We start from the raw sequence: 15,157 nt of genomic DNA on the forward strand, positions 1-15,157 counted from the left end.
CTATGTCTCCCACAATCCCATTCCTCTACATTTTGTATAATAGCCTACTGTGGGGAACTTTATCGAACGCCTTGCTGAAATCCATATGCACCACATCAACCGGTTTACTCTCATCTACCTGTTTGGTCACTTTGTCAAAAAAGTCAATAAGATTCGTTAGGCATGACCTACCCTTCACAAAACCGTGCTGACTGTCCCTGATCAAATTATTCTTTTCTAGATGGTTATAAGTCCTATCTCTTATAACCTTTTCCAACACTTTCCCAACAGCTGAAGTGAGACTCACTGGTCTGTAATTACCAGGTTTGTCTCTACTACCCTTTTTGAACAAGGAAACCACATTTGCTATCCTCTAGTCCTTAGGCATTATTCCTATAGACAATGATGATTTGAAGATCAATACCAAAGGCTCGGCAATCTCTTCTCTTGCTTCCCAGAGGATCCCAGGATAGATCCCATCCGGCCCAGGGGACTTGTCTATTTTCACACTCTGCAGTATTTCTAACATGTCTTCCTAAGAATCACCAGTTTCTGGGTTAAGAAATCAATCTTCATCTAAATTGCCATAAACTAATTTTGGGTCTGTGTCCATTGGTTCCAAAACTCCTCAGTTTTGCTTCCTTGCATACTTTTTCTATTTTAACTGTATTGTCTCTTCTACAGTAATCATACTGTTGGAATATTGCGTGCAATTCTGGTCTCCTTCCTATCGGAAGGATGTTGTGAAACTTGAAAGTGTTCAGAAAGATTTACAAGGATGTTGTCAGGGTTGGAGGATTTGAGCTATAGGGAGAGGCTGAACAAGCTGGGGCTGTTTTCCCTGGAGCGGAGGCTGAGGGGTGACCTTATAGAGGTTTACAAAATTATGAGGGGCATGGATAGGGTAAATAGGCCAAGTGTTTTCCCTGGGTTGGAGAGTCCAGGGCATAGGTTTAGGGTGAGAGGAGAAAGATATAAAAGAGACCTAAGAGGCAACTTTTTCACACAGAGGGTGGTACGTGTATGGAATGAGCTGCCAGAGGAAGTGGTGGAGGCTGGTACAATTGCAACATTTAAAGAGGCATTTGGATAGGTATATGAAGAGGAAGGGTTTGGAGGGATATGGGCCGGGTACTGGCAGATGGGCCTAGATTGGGTTGGCAAATCTGGTCGGCATGAATTGGTTGGACCGAAGGGTCTGTTTCCACGCTGAACATCTCTGACTCTATGCACACAGCTCACCAAACTAATGTTTAGAAATAGCACTCTTGCCTGAATCAAACCACAACATGAAATCTAAGTACATAACCCAGACAAATCCTCCAGTCCTGTATTTAACGATTAAGCCATTGCACTGATAGCAGATTTAGTTCAACTGCCAAACAAACCACCAAAAATAGCCCTTTTGCTGGGAAACACAGGAATCTCTTTTGCCCTGCAAAGGCCACCAAACATGGATCAAAGAACATTCACCTGCTTATTGTCTGAAGGAGAAAAAAAGCTAAAAATTTATGGGAGGCCTCTTGTAACATATTTTTAAATTACAATTCAGAAATAACAAACTGTTATCTTCCACATTTTAAAACTATTCAATAAATTATAGACAATTGTAATGCAAATTTACAATCATGTCAAAAATAGTATAAACATTTGGAAGTTTCCTTACATCCTTTCTGACAAGTCGGTACAGCAATAAAGTTTTCAGTACCATTTGACACAAGGGTTGAGGTACAGCTGGCTATAAATATTTCAAATTTGCAGAATGCTATTTTATTTACCACAATCGTATCTAGCCTTGCTCTACATCAATGGATAAGTCTGCCAGCATCCATGGAGAGTGAAAGCACATTTATATTTCAAGTTCAATAGGAAGAGTTATCTTGCTGTGTTAACTTTATATTCCTCTCTACAGATGCTGGTAGACCTGCTGAAATGCTCCATCACTTGGTTTTTATTACAAAAAGAATCAGTGTGAATACTATTCTGATGTGTAGATTAAACATACTGTCTTCTACTTGAATGCATTTTCTACATACATACACACATTACATAACCAATGTAAAAAAAAGAGTAAACTTAAAGCATTATTTTTGGTTATTGTAAACTGATATTGTAATTAGCACACGTTTAGATGGCTTTTATATGAACAGTCCTAATTTCAGCCAGAATATGCGGCTGAACAGTCTGGAAAGTATCAATTTCCTTCAGGTAGCAAACAGCCACCATATTTCAGAATCCACTTGTGAAAAATTACAAAATACTTCCAATAGAGAAGAAAAAGACTACTAAAGGAGGCATGAAACAAAAATAATTTTATTTCAAAAATTTGTTTTATATAGTTGTTACCTTATATTTTTATCTTAAAGATATACTTGCAATGTTTAGACACATACAAAAATAAAAACTTATCTAAGTCACATTGACACAAGGATACAAGATGTGCAAAATATACATTCACTGTCTATTGACTGTTTCTGCAATGCAAGAATGATCTCAGTACTGAAACTCAGTTACTCATTTCCACTTGCAAAATTACGAATTGCTGAAATTGAGAAGGATATCCTGCAGACCAGTCTCAAACAAAGGCTGCAGAAAAACAAAACAGACGCTGTGCAGAAACTTTCAAAAGGTTCACTTATTCCAGAGTGATGAATGTAATTATTTTCACATGAATTTCGCAAAATAGATTAGCCTCCTCTGGACAACATTCTCCACCAAACACTTGGGCTAAGTGAAGAATATTTGGATCTAAACTAGAGTCTCTGCAAGGACTTTGCAGATTTACACTGACACTGATATTGTTTAATGATCTCAATTATGCAGTAAAAACCAACGTCGATACGGACTTCAAAGTCTCAGTGAAATATCGAGTGTCATCTGCTTTATCTGAATGATCTGCTTTTGGAAGCCTTCACACACATTTGTAGCAGCTTAGGCAAGTTCAACAGAAATGGGTCTCCTCATTGATCAACAGGACACTGGAAATATCCCTTGCTGGATAGCAATTACTTGATTGCTGCTTATGATTTTTTTCCGCTTTGATAAATTCTTCTCTATTTGCAGTCTTCTAAGATGGCTAATGTTGTGTGGATGGATGCAGCTTTATTCCTCTCTGCGGAGAAAAATATTATAGAACTTGTGACAAGATCATTGGAAAAAGAAAGTTTCTTACAGACACTAGACAGGCAGAGTATGCAAGTCAAGTATGTCTGCAAAATATACATGCATAAAAGAATTACAAACATACTAGCAACTTTATAAATTTTGGCAAGCTAATATATACATCAGCGAGTTTTGAGAATATATACATCTTTTGCAATAGTTTCCAACCACTTTTACTTAAAAAGATGCAAAAAAAACTATGTAACTCTTTAAACTTACCACAATGGAAATGAATTCTGTCCCTCCTCAAGTATGGATTAACTAGCATTCTTCAGATCAAGCTTTTGTTTTATTACTAAATCACATCCTCTTCATTGTGCCTTGGACAATTTTGGCAATTAAGTCAACTTTCTTCCTTGCCAGATATCACTAGGTGCTTTACAAGCAACGAAGTGCATTTGAACTGTGCACTGTTGTAAGGTAGTTGAGAGTGTGGTGCTGGAAAAGCACAGCAGATCAGGTAGCATCCTAGAAGCAGGAGAATCAATGTTTCAGGCATAAGCCCTTCATCAGGAATGAGGCTTGTTGGCTGGGGGGCAATGTGAGATAGATGGGAGAGGTTGGGGTTGGGGGAGGGATGGGGTGGGTAGCTGGAAATGTGATAGGTAATTGAGAGTGAGGGGGGAATAAAGGTGACAGGTCGGGGGGGGGGTGGAGCGGATAGATGGGAAAGAAGATGGACAGGTCAAGAGGGCGGTGCTGAGTTGGAGGCTTGGGATTGGGATAAGATGGGGGGGGGGGGGGGGGGGGGGAAAGAGAGGAAATGAAGAAACTGATAAAATCCACATTGATCCTGTGTGGTTGCAGGGTCCCAAGCCATTCTTCCTCCAGGCGTTGAGTGGTTAGGGTTTGGCGATAGAGGAGGCCCAGGACCTGCATGTCCTTGGTAGAGTGGGACGGGGAGTTAAAGTGTTCGGCCATTGGATGGTGGGGTTGGTTGGTGCAGGTGTCCCGAAGATGTTCTCTGAAATGAAGCACAAGTTGTATTCAGTCTCCCCGATGTAGAGGAGACCACATCGGGTGCAACGGATACAGTAGATCACATGTGGAAGTGCAAAACCTACGCCCACACCTCCCCCCTTACCTCTATCCAAGGCCCCAAAGGATCTTTCCGTATCCAACAGAAATTTACTTGTACTTTCACACACGTTATTTATTTAGTGTTTCCAGCACCACACTCTTCACTCTGATCTCCAGCATCTGCAGTCCTCATTTTCTTCACTGTTGTAATGTAGTTATACTCATTTTTACGATTTTTTTCTTCCTCCACAATATTTGGAGTTGAAGATTCACCGATATACTTACCCCCCGAACTGGTGTGACACTTTGTTTTATAAAACAAACATTGCGTGGCGTGGTCCAGCTGCTTAATCTCCATTTCTCAATTGAATTTCCCTCCTTTAGCACAACTCCTACAAGTACCTTGTGCCATACTAACTTGTATATGCAAAGCAACAAATCAAGATGAATTTGCATAATCCATTTGGAAAGAAGAGCAGAGTATTAATCTGTGACATTTATCAGAATATCCACCCGCTTCAAAGTTGTTGCAGCAATTACGAAACAAGAATTTGTGCACCATTTTCAGAATTAATGTGTCGTGTATATTCCCTTCATTTCAAGAAAACATGCAAAAAGTAAATTTTGTTGCCAAAATAGAGATACAATCAGTTTGATTCCCTTACATGAGACCTTAGTGGACAGTCCTTTGGTAACATGACGATAGAACAACTTGGCAAAATGCAAAATTCAATTGTTTGAAAATCATCTCCACAGAAATGTCATTCCTAACACTATTCTATCAAACATTCCCCTGGCATGTTGAAGCACTCTTGTAAATTTTCTGCAGTCAAATCAAATCAGTAGTTTCACCACTGAAGACTATATAAACCTACTCAGTCTTACCAAATATCACACAATACTGATTTACATTCACTTTAAACGAGGGACATAATTGGTTTATTCTAAGCATCAAATTATTTTGGGTAATTAACGTATCTTACTTCACTCATTCAATCCACAGACATAAGAATTCAAACCATGATCCGAAAGCCCTGCTCTGCTGTTACCTGTCTTCAATGTGGCAAACTGTCATCACTAACCCACTTTTGGACAGGGCAGCATGTGTAGCTGTTGGAAAAACAAACTGAAAACAAAAAGGAATTTGGTATATATACACGAACAGATTTTTAAAAAGATTATAGGAAAACAGCAAGGAAATGGGTCTAATTAGAGAACTTAACCAGACAGCCAATTCAGGCATATGTCCCAATGCCTCCATGGTGCACTTCTATGACACAGAGTAAACACCTCCCACTAATTTAAACCTGCAACGCAGAAATGATTTAACCCGTGCTGTAATCTGTTAAAATTCGAGGCGCCAAGAACTATCCCAAAAGTCACTATTTAAAGTACAAAAAATTATGAACTTTATTCTTTAAGTCTAACAGAGAATATTAACTAACAACTCTTTACAACTCCTTTATTTAACAATCTTTTACTTTCCCTTCTACAATACTGATCCGATAAACCCCTCCGATTAAGATTTACAAAGAAATTCAAATTTCAAAACCAGCCAGCTGTCGAATCTTCTGTTTGTATCTTCCTCTGTCTTCTTAGGGATTTTTGTTACACAGGTCATTGATAGGTAAAGGAACCTTTAAGAGAATAATTCTCCGGGAAGTCTGCATGTTGGTGGCTTGGCAGTTGTCCTCCAACTGTCCAATGTTTTTCTTGGTTTTATACCCCAAAGCATCAGATCGTTTCTTTGGTTTTAATATTGTCAAATTGCTAAGTTCAAACTTGAGTGGAGTTTAATATTTTGAGGCATAAGTTAAACTGATTGGCTGAATTTGAGTTTTGCCTCATAGCAACCCTGCTAGCTGCTGGACTAAATATTACATTGTAAATTCTCCAGCACTCTGTGCGCTTGCTAAGTCAGTCACCTTTCTTAAAGGTACAGTAGCCCTTACACCTTCATAACAGCTCCATACTTTTTAGAAGATGTTCAACTTTAAAACAAAATCACTTAGTGATTCAGAACTTGGGTATTGGTGAAATAAAAGACATGCTGTCAAAGCAGTATAAATTCAGCATTTTCTTCTTTTCATTAAATTCAACATTTTTGTCTGTTGCTCCGAGTCCACACTGATAACCACACTAAGACAGGATGTGGGAAGAAATAATGGGGGCATATGAAAGGTATAGTTATAATTGTGGAGGATTTTGATTTGACAGAAGCACATTCCAGAACTAACCTGAAAGCAGGCAGTTCCAGATCTGCTAACATGCAACACGACAGGATTAAACAAATGACTTCCTAGGAAAGGCACCTCCAAGTAGCAGTAATCATAACATGATGAAATTTTGCATTGAGTTTCAGGAAAAGGAGACTGGGTTTAGCACCGACGTATATTAAATAAGGTCAACAATGAGGTCAGATCTGGCTAAAGTAACAGGGAAATTAGGTTAAGCAAAAAGTCAGTGGCAGACATTGAAGGAAATACTTCAGAATACCCAAAGTGTATTCCAGTGAGAAAGTAAGGCTCTAAAAGAAGGCCATACAGTCAAATCAACTAAATGATATGTCAAATCAAAGGAAAAAGCATATGATTTCAAGGATTTCGCCTCTCAGACACTACAAGAAGTGTCTGTGCAGCTGATAGCAAAGGCTTTCCTTGACTTACTCTGCCAGGTCCCCCTGATTGATGAGTATCCCTCTTTGTATAATGTGTTCTTATGAGGGAGTTCAAAGGGTATTTCAGTTTCAACTAACAGAGTTATGAACTGTCAGCATATAAATGTTTACCTGTAGCTAGAGTTGATTTACTTGTCATGAATCATCATTAATATTAAGTGCAGAAACCTGGTCTGTGCTGGTCATCCTGGTTCTAATCAAATAAGTTGAGGAATTCTACATATTTTAATTTTTTAAACTTTGGCGATGATTCTATGAATGGTAGGACTTGATTTCCAACACTACCACAGTGAGGTATAATAGCTGCCAGGGAAGGTGGCAAGAGCAGGTACAAGGCATTAAGACAGGCATGATCAGGCAAGGAAGAGAATGATGTGGACCACGTGCAGGCATTTGGGGCTAGTTTAGAATAGCATCGTGGTGAACTGAAGGACCTGTCTCTGTGCATTACTGTTCTATATTTTATGTTCTGACAAAGTCCTGACAGACTTCATCTCAAGGCCTTAAAATAAGTAAGGGGTGTCCCACAAAACAAAGATAAGGAGAAATTCTCTCTCTCAGGAAGTCATGAATCTACACAAGCAACTTCCCCAGAGCACATGGAGGAAGGATCATCAAATATTTTTATGACACATATAGACAGACTCCCTCAAAATTATCAGGGGTAGCGAGAATAAAGTTGAGGACACAATCAGATCAGCCATGATCTTATTGATTGGTGAAGCAGGTTTCAGGGGCTGAATTGCCTACTCTTCTTGCAAATTTGTAGTTTGCAAATGTGAGTGTAAGAGAACAGCTTTGACAGCATATCTTTCTTCAACAATGTGCTTACGTTCTGCACTACTATTTATACTTACTGTGATCATTTATATATTGACTTTTGCATCATTTTGTATTTTATATCTGCATTTCATAATACAGGCACATGAGTTGGGGAATTTCTGAATTCAGCAACACCTTGCCATGCAAACCTCAACCTCACATGGCATTCTACCCAATTTCAGACTTGGCAAATACAAGTCAATGCAAGTATCACTTTACACTTTGAACCAAACTGCCAGTAAAATGCACATGCAGTTACTTTAAAGAAACAAGTTACTTAATTTTACTACAAAATCTCAAAACTACTGTAATTAAACAATAAATCAGAGAGAAACTTCTGCTATCCATGAATGCAGATATACATGAAATCAAAAAGTTGCTATCCAATTTGACTTGTTCCTTCAAAAGCTGAGCGAGACCAAATCTAGATGAGAGATTTGGAATTCAAATGCACGAAGAGTGCAAAGTTACTTAGGCAGGACATACCCAGAAGAAGATCCATTCAAGAACAAATTACTTGTTAACAACATGATTAGGCCCCCTTGTGGCACAATGGCAGTTTCCCTACCCCTGGACTGGGAGGTCCATGTTCAAGTCACACCTGCTCCAAATTGTCTGATAACAACTCTGAACAGTTTCTTTCAAAATACTTACTACCAAATTACATCTCAGGCACTGCAAATGAACTTGAGGGCAAAGTTTCATTTCTTCAGATTTAAAGCCATGATGTGGAGGTGCCGGTGTTGGACTGGGCTGGACAAAGTTAAAGATCACAACACCAGGTTTATTTGGAAGTACTAGCTTTCAGAGCACTGCTCCATCATTGGTAGCGAGTGGGGCAGGATCACAGGACACAATTTATAACAAAAGATCACAGTGTCATACAATTGATGTAATATATTGAACAAACCTAGACTGTTGTTAAGTCTTTCATCTTCGAGAATGGGCCGCAGGTTTTGATTCATTCATGTGTAAATCCCAGAACTTCTTTCAAGTCACATTCCCAAGATAATTTAAGATTTTATATTTTTAAAAAAGTGACACCTCAGCTCAGACAACACATTAAAAAGGTGTGAGATTAGAATTTTGAGTCAAACTGGTTCTAGTCACAAAGTAGGAATGTATAAAATGTCACATGGATTATAAAAAAAGTTGACTGCCTAAGATTGTGTGCTTTTTGCACAAAATAGAATGTATCTACAAATACAATTCTGCAAATGCAAATTCACCGCACAGACTTGTGTGTGCACACACTTGAGGGTGGGAGAGACAGTGAGAGTGTGTCTGTGTCTGTGCATACACTTCCTTTCCTTTGCTTTTTTTTCTCTCTGTCATATGTATATCAATTTCTCTCACAGTGTATAGACATGGGAATCAACTGCTCAAACTGGCACTTAATTTTCCATAGCTCACTCAAGATGTTTTGACCCAATTGAGGAGACATACCAATGTTCATGCTGGTCTAAGCAGAGACTACATTACTCTTTTAGAATCCCAACAGTGCATGAAGAGGCCATTCAGCCCATCAAGTCAATACCGATTCTCCAAACAGCATCCCCGCAGAGATCCAGCATCCTACTATATCCCTATAATCCCACATTTACTATGGCTAATCCACATAGCCTGCATATCGCTGGACACTACAGACAATTTTAGTATGGCCTGTGTAACTAAACTGCACACCTTCAAACTGTGAAAGGAAAGCAGAGCACCCTGCGGAAATCCACGGAGACACAGGGAGAATGTGCAAACTCCACACTGTTACCCAAGACTGAAATCAAACCAGAGTCCCTGGCACTTTGAAGCAACAATGCTAGCCGCTGAGCCTCTGTGCTGTCCATTAACTGGATCTCTGATGATCATAAATCCCAATGGAAAGGGAGTGCCCCAAAAATCAATTACAGTTATTCACACTATACCATGCAGATTTTCTAACTACTGGTGAATCCACCTTATAATACAATGCTTTAGACAATCTCACATGTAGAGTTGCAGACCTATCCCATAAGGCAACAAATGGCCTATATAACAGATGATGTAGATTACAAGACAGCTGCAAAATTTTAATTTGCCTCAGTATTCTTCAGCTCAGGAATGGTCAGTTCAATTGCGCGATGGTTAGCCTGTGGTTTAAATTAGCACTAAAAATATGAATTCCACACCATTCCAGCTGAGGTGGCTCCATGGCAAACTGTAGTTCAGCAAATAATCATCTAAAATTCATCTTCCCACAGACAACTCATGAAAAGTCAGTTTAGAAAGGGAAAGTCAAGCATTCCAAATGATCATACATTAACTCTGGTAAAAACAATGACTGCAGATGCTGGAAACCAGATTCTGGATTAGTGGTGCAGTTCAGGCAGCATCCAAGGAGCTTCTGGGGTTAGTCAATGACATGTGCTTGCCATCTTGACTTACTTAAAGAATGATATCAGAACAGTTTGTATCTGTGCATCAAAAGGGTCAACAGAATGAGATAAGGCAGCTGGTGAACTATCCAATAAATTTGTTGATGCCAAAAAGTTCATTGTTGATAATTATATTTTTTTCACAAGTCCAAATAGTGTGAAAACTAAGATGACCAAAGTTTAGAGAACGAAAAATGTTACTGGATACCAGCAGAAATACAACAACAACTTTTTTAAAAGTCTAACTCAAAACAATAATTCACTTTTCATGGACTTATTGAACAAATAACAATATTCAAGATCTAGCGATACAAGACATCAAACATCCCTTCAAACAATTATCTATCTAGTTCATGTTCTGGGTATCATCCCACTCCATGTGACTTGGGTTTGAGAAGGTGAAACTTCTGTGCTGCTACTTCCTCTGATTTCTCCCAGAGGAATGACAAAAGGTGGTTCGGCCCATCCAATCTGTGCTGCTCCTACAGAGAGGAGGTAATTCGTTCTCCTTCTCTCTTTCTCTCTCTGACTCTACACCGCATCCTTACCGCTTTAAACGGCAGACCCTCCAACGTCCGGAGCAACAGCTGAAACCCTTCCGACTCGTCCACCAGCCCGGCATAGCGCTGAGCGTGAGGAGGAATATCGGAGTTTGCCACCCCAGTCCAAGCACCTGGAGCCCGCCACTGCGCCGCCGCCGCCGCCGCCATCTTGACAACCGCCAGCTGGGCCCGGCGGCCTGCACCATTCACAGCACCGGGAGGGTATGAAGGAACATGACACCCATCCAACAACAACACGGACTTCAACTCGCTTCCTTCACACGCAACCCTTCACATCTTGTATTTGAAACCAAGCATAAATACTGCTTCAATTTTTTTTTATTACAGAACGGCTGAGCTGTGAATACTGGTCCGAATTGTCTGCACCCCCAGAGGTAATTGAAATGGTGGAGTCGGCGTGCCTGGTGCCCGTTACCAGGGAAACGGGATGAGGTCGGTGGGAGATTAGTATTTTGTTCAAGAAAGTTAAAAATCACACAACACCAGGTTATAGTCCAACAGGTTTAATTGGAAGCACTAGCTTTCGGAGCGCCTGTGTCTGTCAGGGTGTGTGTGTGTGTGTCTGTGTATATGTATAGGCGTGCCTGTGTGTGTGCAATGGTGGTCACCTGTAGTGTGACATGAACCCAAGGTCCCAGTTGAGGCCCCCCCTATGGGTATGGGTTCCATACCCAGACACACACACACACACACACACACCCTCTTCAAGACTTAGACCACTCTACACCCACATACACTCTCTCTCACACTCACAACCCCTCAACCCAGACATACAGACACACACATACACAGATTCGAAGACCCACATGCACACATATTTTGTGGGGTGAATTTGTACTTGCAGAGTTACAACGTACTTTGCTCAAAAACTGCATGAATTCATGTAAAACTCTGTTATCTCACTTTTTATATTAGAATCAATCTAAACATCATGGCATAGACAGAGAACACAGGGCTAATACCTTCAACATATTGTCTAGCTAACACCAAATTGTTACAGTTAACCTGAGAATGCAACTTTTTAAAAAAAATTTTGTCATTTACACATGAGAGAAGTGAAACTATCATGATATTCGAAAGATGAAAGACTCAACAGACAATCAAGTTATTTTTCAATGTTTCATTTCAGTTACAGCACACTGTAAATTTTTGCTATAAATTCTGTGCCTTACAATTGTGTCCTCCACAACCACCTGATGAAGGAGCGGCACTCTGAAAGCTAGTGTGCTTCCAATTAAACCTGTTGGACTATAACCTGGTGTTGTGTGCTTTTTTAACTTTGTACACCCCAGTCCAACACCGGCATCTCCAAATCTTGTTCAAGAAAGTTTGTGTTTACGAAAGTAGAAATGGCTGCAGAGACTCACCCAAATCTGGCAGCACCTGTGGAGAGAAAGTGGGGTTAACGTTTCGGGTCCAGTGACTTTTCGTCTTAGCCAAACCAATTTGGAATATTTTGAGGGGTTTGGTCTCCCTGCCTAAAGAAAGATGAACAGGCCCAGAGGAGGTTCATAAGAATGATCCTACTCTGGGTCTGTTCTCGATGGAGTTGGGAAGGAAGATTGGGTGGGGAGGATCTCACTGAAGCTTGCAGAATACCGAGAGACCTGGATAGAGTGGACATGGAGAAGATGTTTCTAAAATCTCTAAGACTACCCTGGGTTTGTCCCAGCTTTTCTTTGCCTATGGAGATGTGGTAATCATGCAGCTCTCTTCAGATGGGAGGCTGTTTAAGGCTCTGGTCAGAGTGCATTTGAACTATAGTGAGCAGTTTTGTATCTAAAGAAGAACATGCTCGTCATGAATGAAGTCCACAGGGGGATTACAAGAATGATCCCAGGATGAAGGGCTTGTCATTTGAGGAGTGTTAAGGATCTGACTCTGTGTTTGACGCAGTTTAGAAAGAAGAGGGGCGATCTCACTAAAACTTACAAAATACTGAGAGACTTGAATAGAGTGGATGTGGAGAAGATGTTTTGACTCGTAGGAGACTAGGACCAGAGGGCACTGCCTCAGAGTGAAGGGACAACCTTTTAGAACTGAGATGAGGAATTTCTTCAGCCAGAGGGTAGCGATTCTGTGGAACTCATTTCCACAGAGGGATGTGGAGGGCAAGGCATTGAATGTATTTAAAACAAAGATAGGTTCTTGATTAACAGGGGGATCAAGGCTTTCAGGGAGAAGGCAAGAGAATGGGTTTGAGAAACATATAAGCCATGATTGAGTGGCGAAGTAGACTCAGTGGGCCAAATAGCCTAATTCCACTTCTATAGTTTAAGGTCTAATCGTATTTTGTTCACATGCACTGTGATAAGCATAATTTTAAAAAGCCTTCTTGTTGCACATTATTTGAAAATAGGCAACATAATACATCCTGTCGAAGAAGTCAAAGAAGTCTTAAGAATTTTTTGTGGTGTTATAATTATACAACATTCCACAACTGAAGCTCAACAAAGTCAAGATAGAATATAGTGCATTATATAATCAGAGATATCAAACTGTACAATTTTCTAATCAGACACAGTTTGCTGCATTCAGTTTTGGTCACTGATCATAAACAATTCCCAGAAGCGATGTAGCAAAGGGCAACCGAGATAATGCAAACACTCCCACTTTGCAGTGAGGTAAGAAGTTCCAGAATTTTGACCCAGGCACAATGAATGAATGACAATACCTGTTCAACTTTGAGAGAAGCTTGGAAGTGATGGATTTTCAGGTAAGTGCATGCTTTGTGGTTGAGATCCTCATATGTTAACTGAAACTGACAACGCATTTCAAAAATATAAGGCCAAAATACTGTTTCATGGAGATTCATTTCATGCCTTGTACAGTTCTCCTAAGGGAGAAAGCTAAACAAAAGTTGAAAAGACGTGTGACTGAGAATGTTATCTCTTAAATAGAACAGAGTAATTAGTCTACTCCCACACTGGTATTACCAAAGTAAGTTATGATTTGGAGGAGCCGGTGTTGGAGTGAAGTTGAACTACAACCTGGTGTTGTGTGATTTTTAAAAGTTAGTTAGTCATGTAGGAAAATGTGAGGACTGTAAGATTATCATAAATCCAGTAGGAAAATGCAATCCACCTACTTGATGTTTCATCATACATGGAGGAGTATTGAATAATAATTTCAAGTGCCAGTTTTTTTTCAGAATTAGATCAGACAAATAGTTTCTGTAACTTGAGTTAGATGATGAGTCTAAGTTATATTTGACTATTAATAAACACAAGAGTCTATTTTTGTTTCATTGGTTGCCAGTTAGTGCTTCTTCAGTCTCTAAAACATTTCAATGGGGAATGAACAAAATTGTGAAAGGTATTCAAAAAGTATTATGTTATTAGGATTGCATACTTATATCAACTCCAAGAGGCACAACTGATGACTGGCTAAAAATGTGCTGTAATAATGGCCTAAGCACTGGTAATAAGACTTTGTAGCACCAATGCCACAACTAACTGTTGTCTTTTGGGCCTTCAGTTTAACTGATTCCAGTTTATTTACCTCAGTAGATGACTGACAGTTGTTCACTCAGACTTCTCCAGAGCTTCATTCCACCATTATACAATACTGTTTGGTGAGCTATGGAGAAAGGACTGCAGGTGCTAGAGATCAGAGTCGAGAGTGTGGTGCTGGAAAAGCATAGCAGGTCAGGCAGCATCCGAGGAGCAGGAGAATCAACGATTCGGGCATAAGCTCTTCATCAGGAATGAGGCTTGTGCGCCCGGGAGCTGAGAGATAAATGGAGGAGGGTGGGGTTTGGGGGAAGGTAGCTGAGAATGCAATAGGTAGATGAAGGTGGGAGAAAAGGTGATAGGCCGGAGAAGAGGGTGAGCGGGTAGATGGGAAAGGTGATGGACAAGGGGTGGTGCCGAGTTGGAGGCTTGGGACTGGGATATTGTGGGTGGAGGGGAAATGAGGAAGCTGGTGAAAACTACATTAATCCCATGCGGTTGCAGGGTCCCAAGGCAGAATATGAGGCATTTTTTCTCCAGGCGTCAGGTGGTAAGGGTCTGGCGATGGACCAAGGTGGACTATGAGGCATTCTTCCTCCAGGCATCAGGTGGTAAGGGTTGGCGGATGGAACTTTTCTCCAAGGTAAAGGAGTCCAAAACTAGAGAGCATAAGTTTAAGATGAGAGGAGAAAGATTTAAAAGGGACCTAAGGGGCAACTCTTTCACACAGAGGGTGGTGCATGTATGGAATGACCTGGTGGGGGAAGTGGTGGCGGCTGGCACAATTACAACATTTAAAAGGCATCTGAATTGGAAGGATTTAGAGGGATATGGGCCAAATGCTGGCAAATGGGACTAGATTATTTTAGGATATCTGGTCGGCGTGAACAAGTTGGACCAATGAGCCTGTTTGAATGCTACACAGCTTAATGACTCTATGAAGTGTTATGAAGTTCTCTATTCTTTGTGGAATACCTTGACCTGCTTTTTGGTCATTGGCATCACTAATGAGTAAGATTGTACACCTAGGAAATTCTGTGTCACTGGTCATGGGAACTTGCAAGGCTGATGAGC

General features: G+C 40.3%; 1 protein-coding gene across 9 annotated transcripts in view; it reads right to left on the minus strand.

The window, feature by feature from the left end:
* The window catches only part of nphp4 (nephronophthisis 4), a 431,145-nt gene extending 420,283 nt beyond the window's left edge, over positions 1-10,862 (minus strand). For 2 of the 9 annotated variants that reach the window (XM_072586731.1, XM_072586730.1), the window contains exon 1: positions 10,617-10,836. In XM_072586731.1, coding sequence (XP_072442832.1) covers positions 10,617-10,778 — 162 coding nt within the window. In that variant the 5' untranslated portion in view covers positions 10,779-10,836. Of the gene's footprint in view, positions 1-10,616 lie in introns of all 9 variants that reach the window. The other 7 variants (XM_072586736.1, XM_072586733.1, XR_011962716.1 and 4 more) reach the window with 6 other exon arrangements.
* Positions 10,863-15,157: the final 4,295 nt, after the last annotated feature.

The sequence above is a fragment of the Chiloscyllium punctatum genome, chromosome 16 (genome assembly GCF_047496795.1).
Source record: "Chiloscyllium punctatum isolate Juve2018m chromosome 16, sChiPun1.3, whole genome shotgun sequence".
NCBI lineage: Eukaryota > Metazoa > Chordata > Chondrichthyes > Orectolobiformes > Hemiscylliidae > Chiloscyllium > Chiloscyllium punctatum.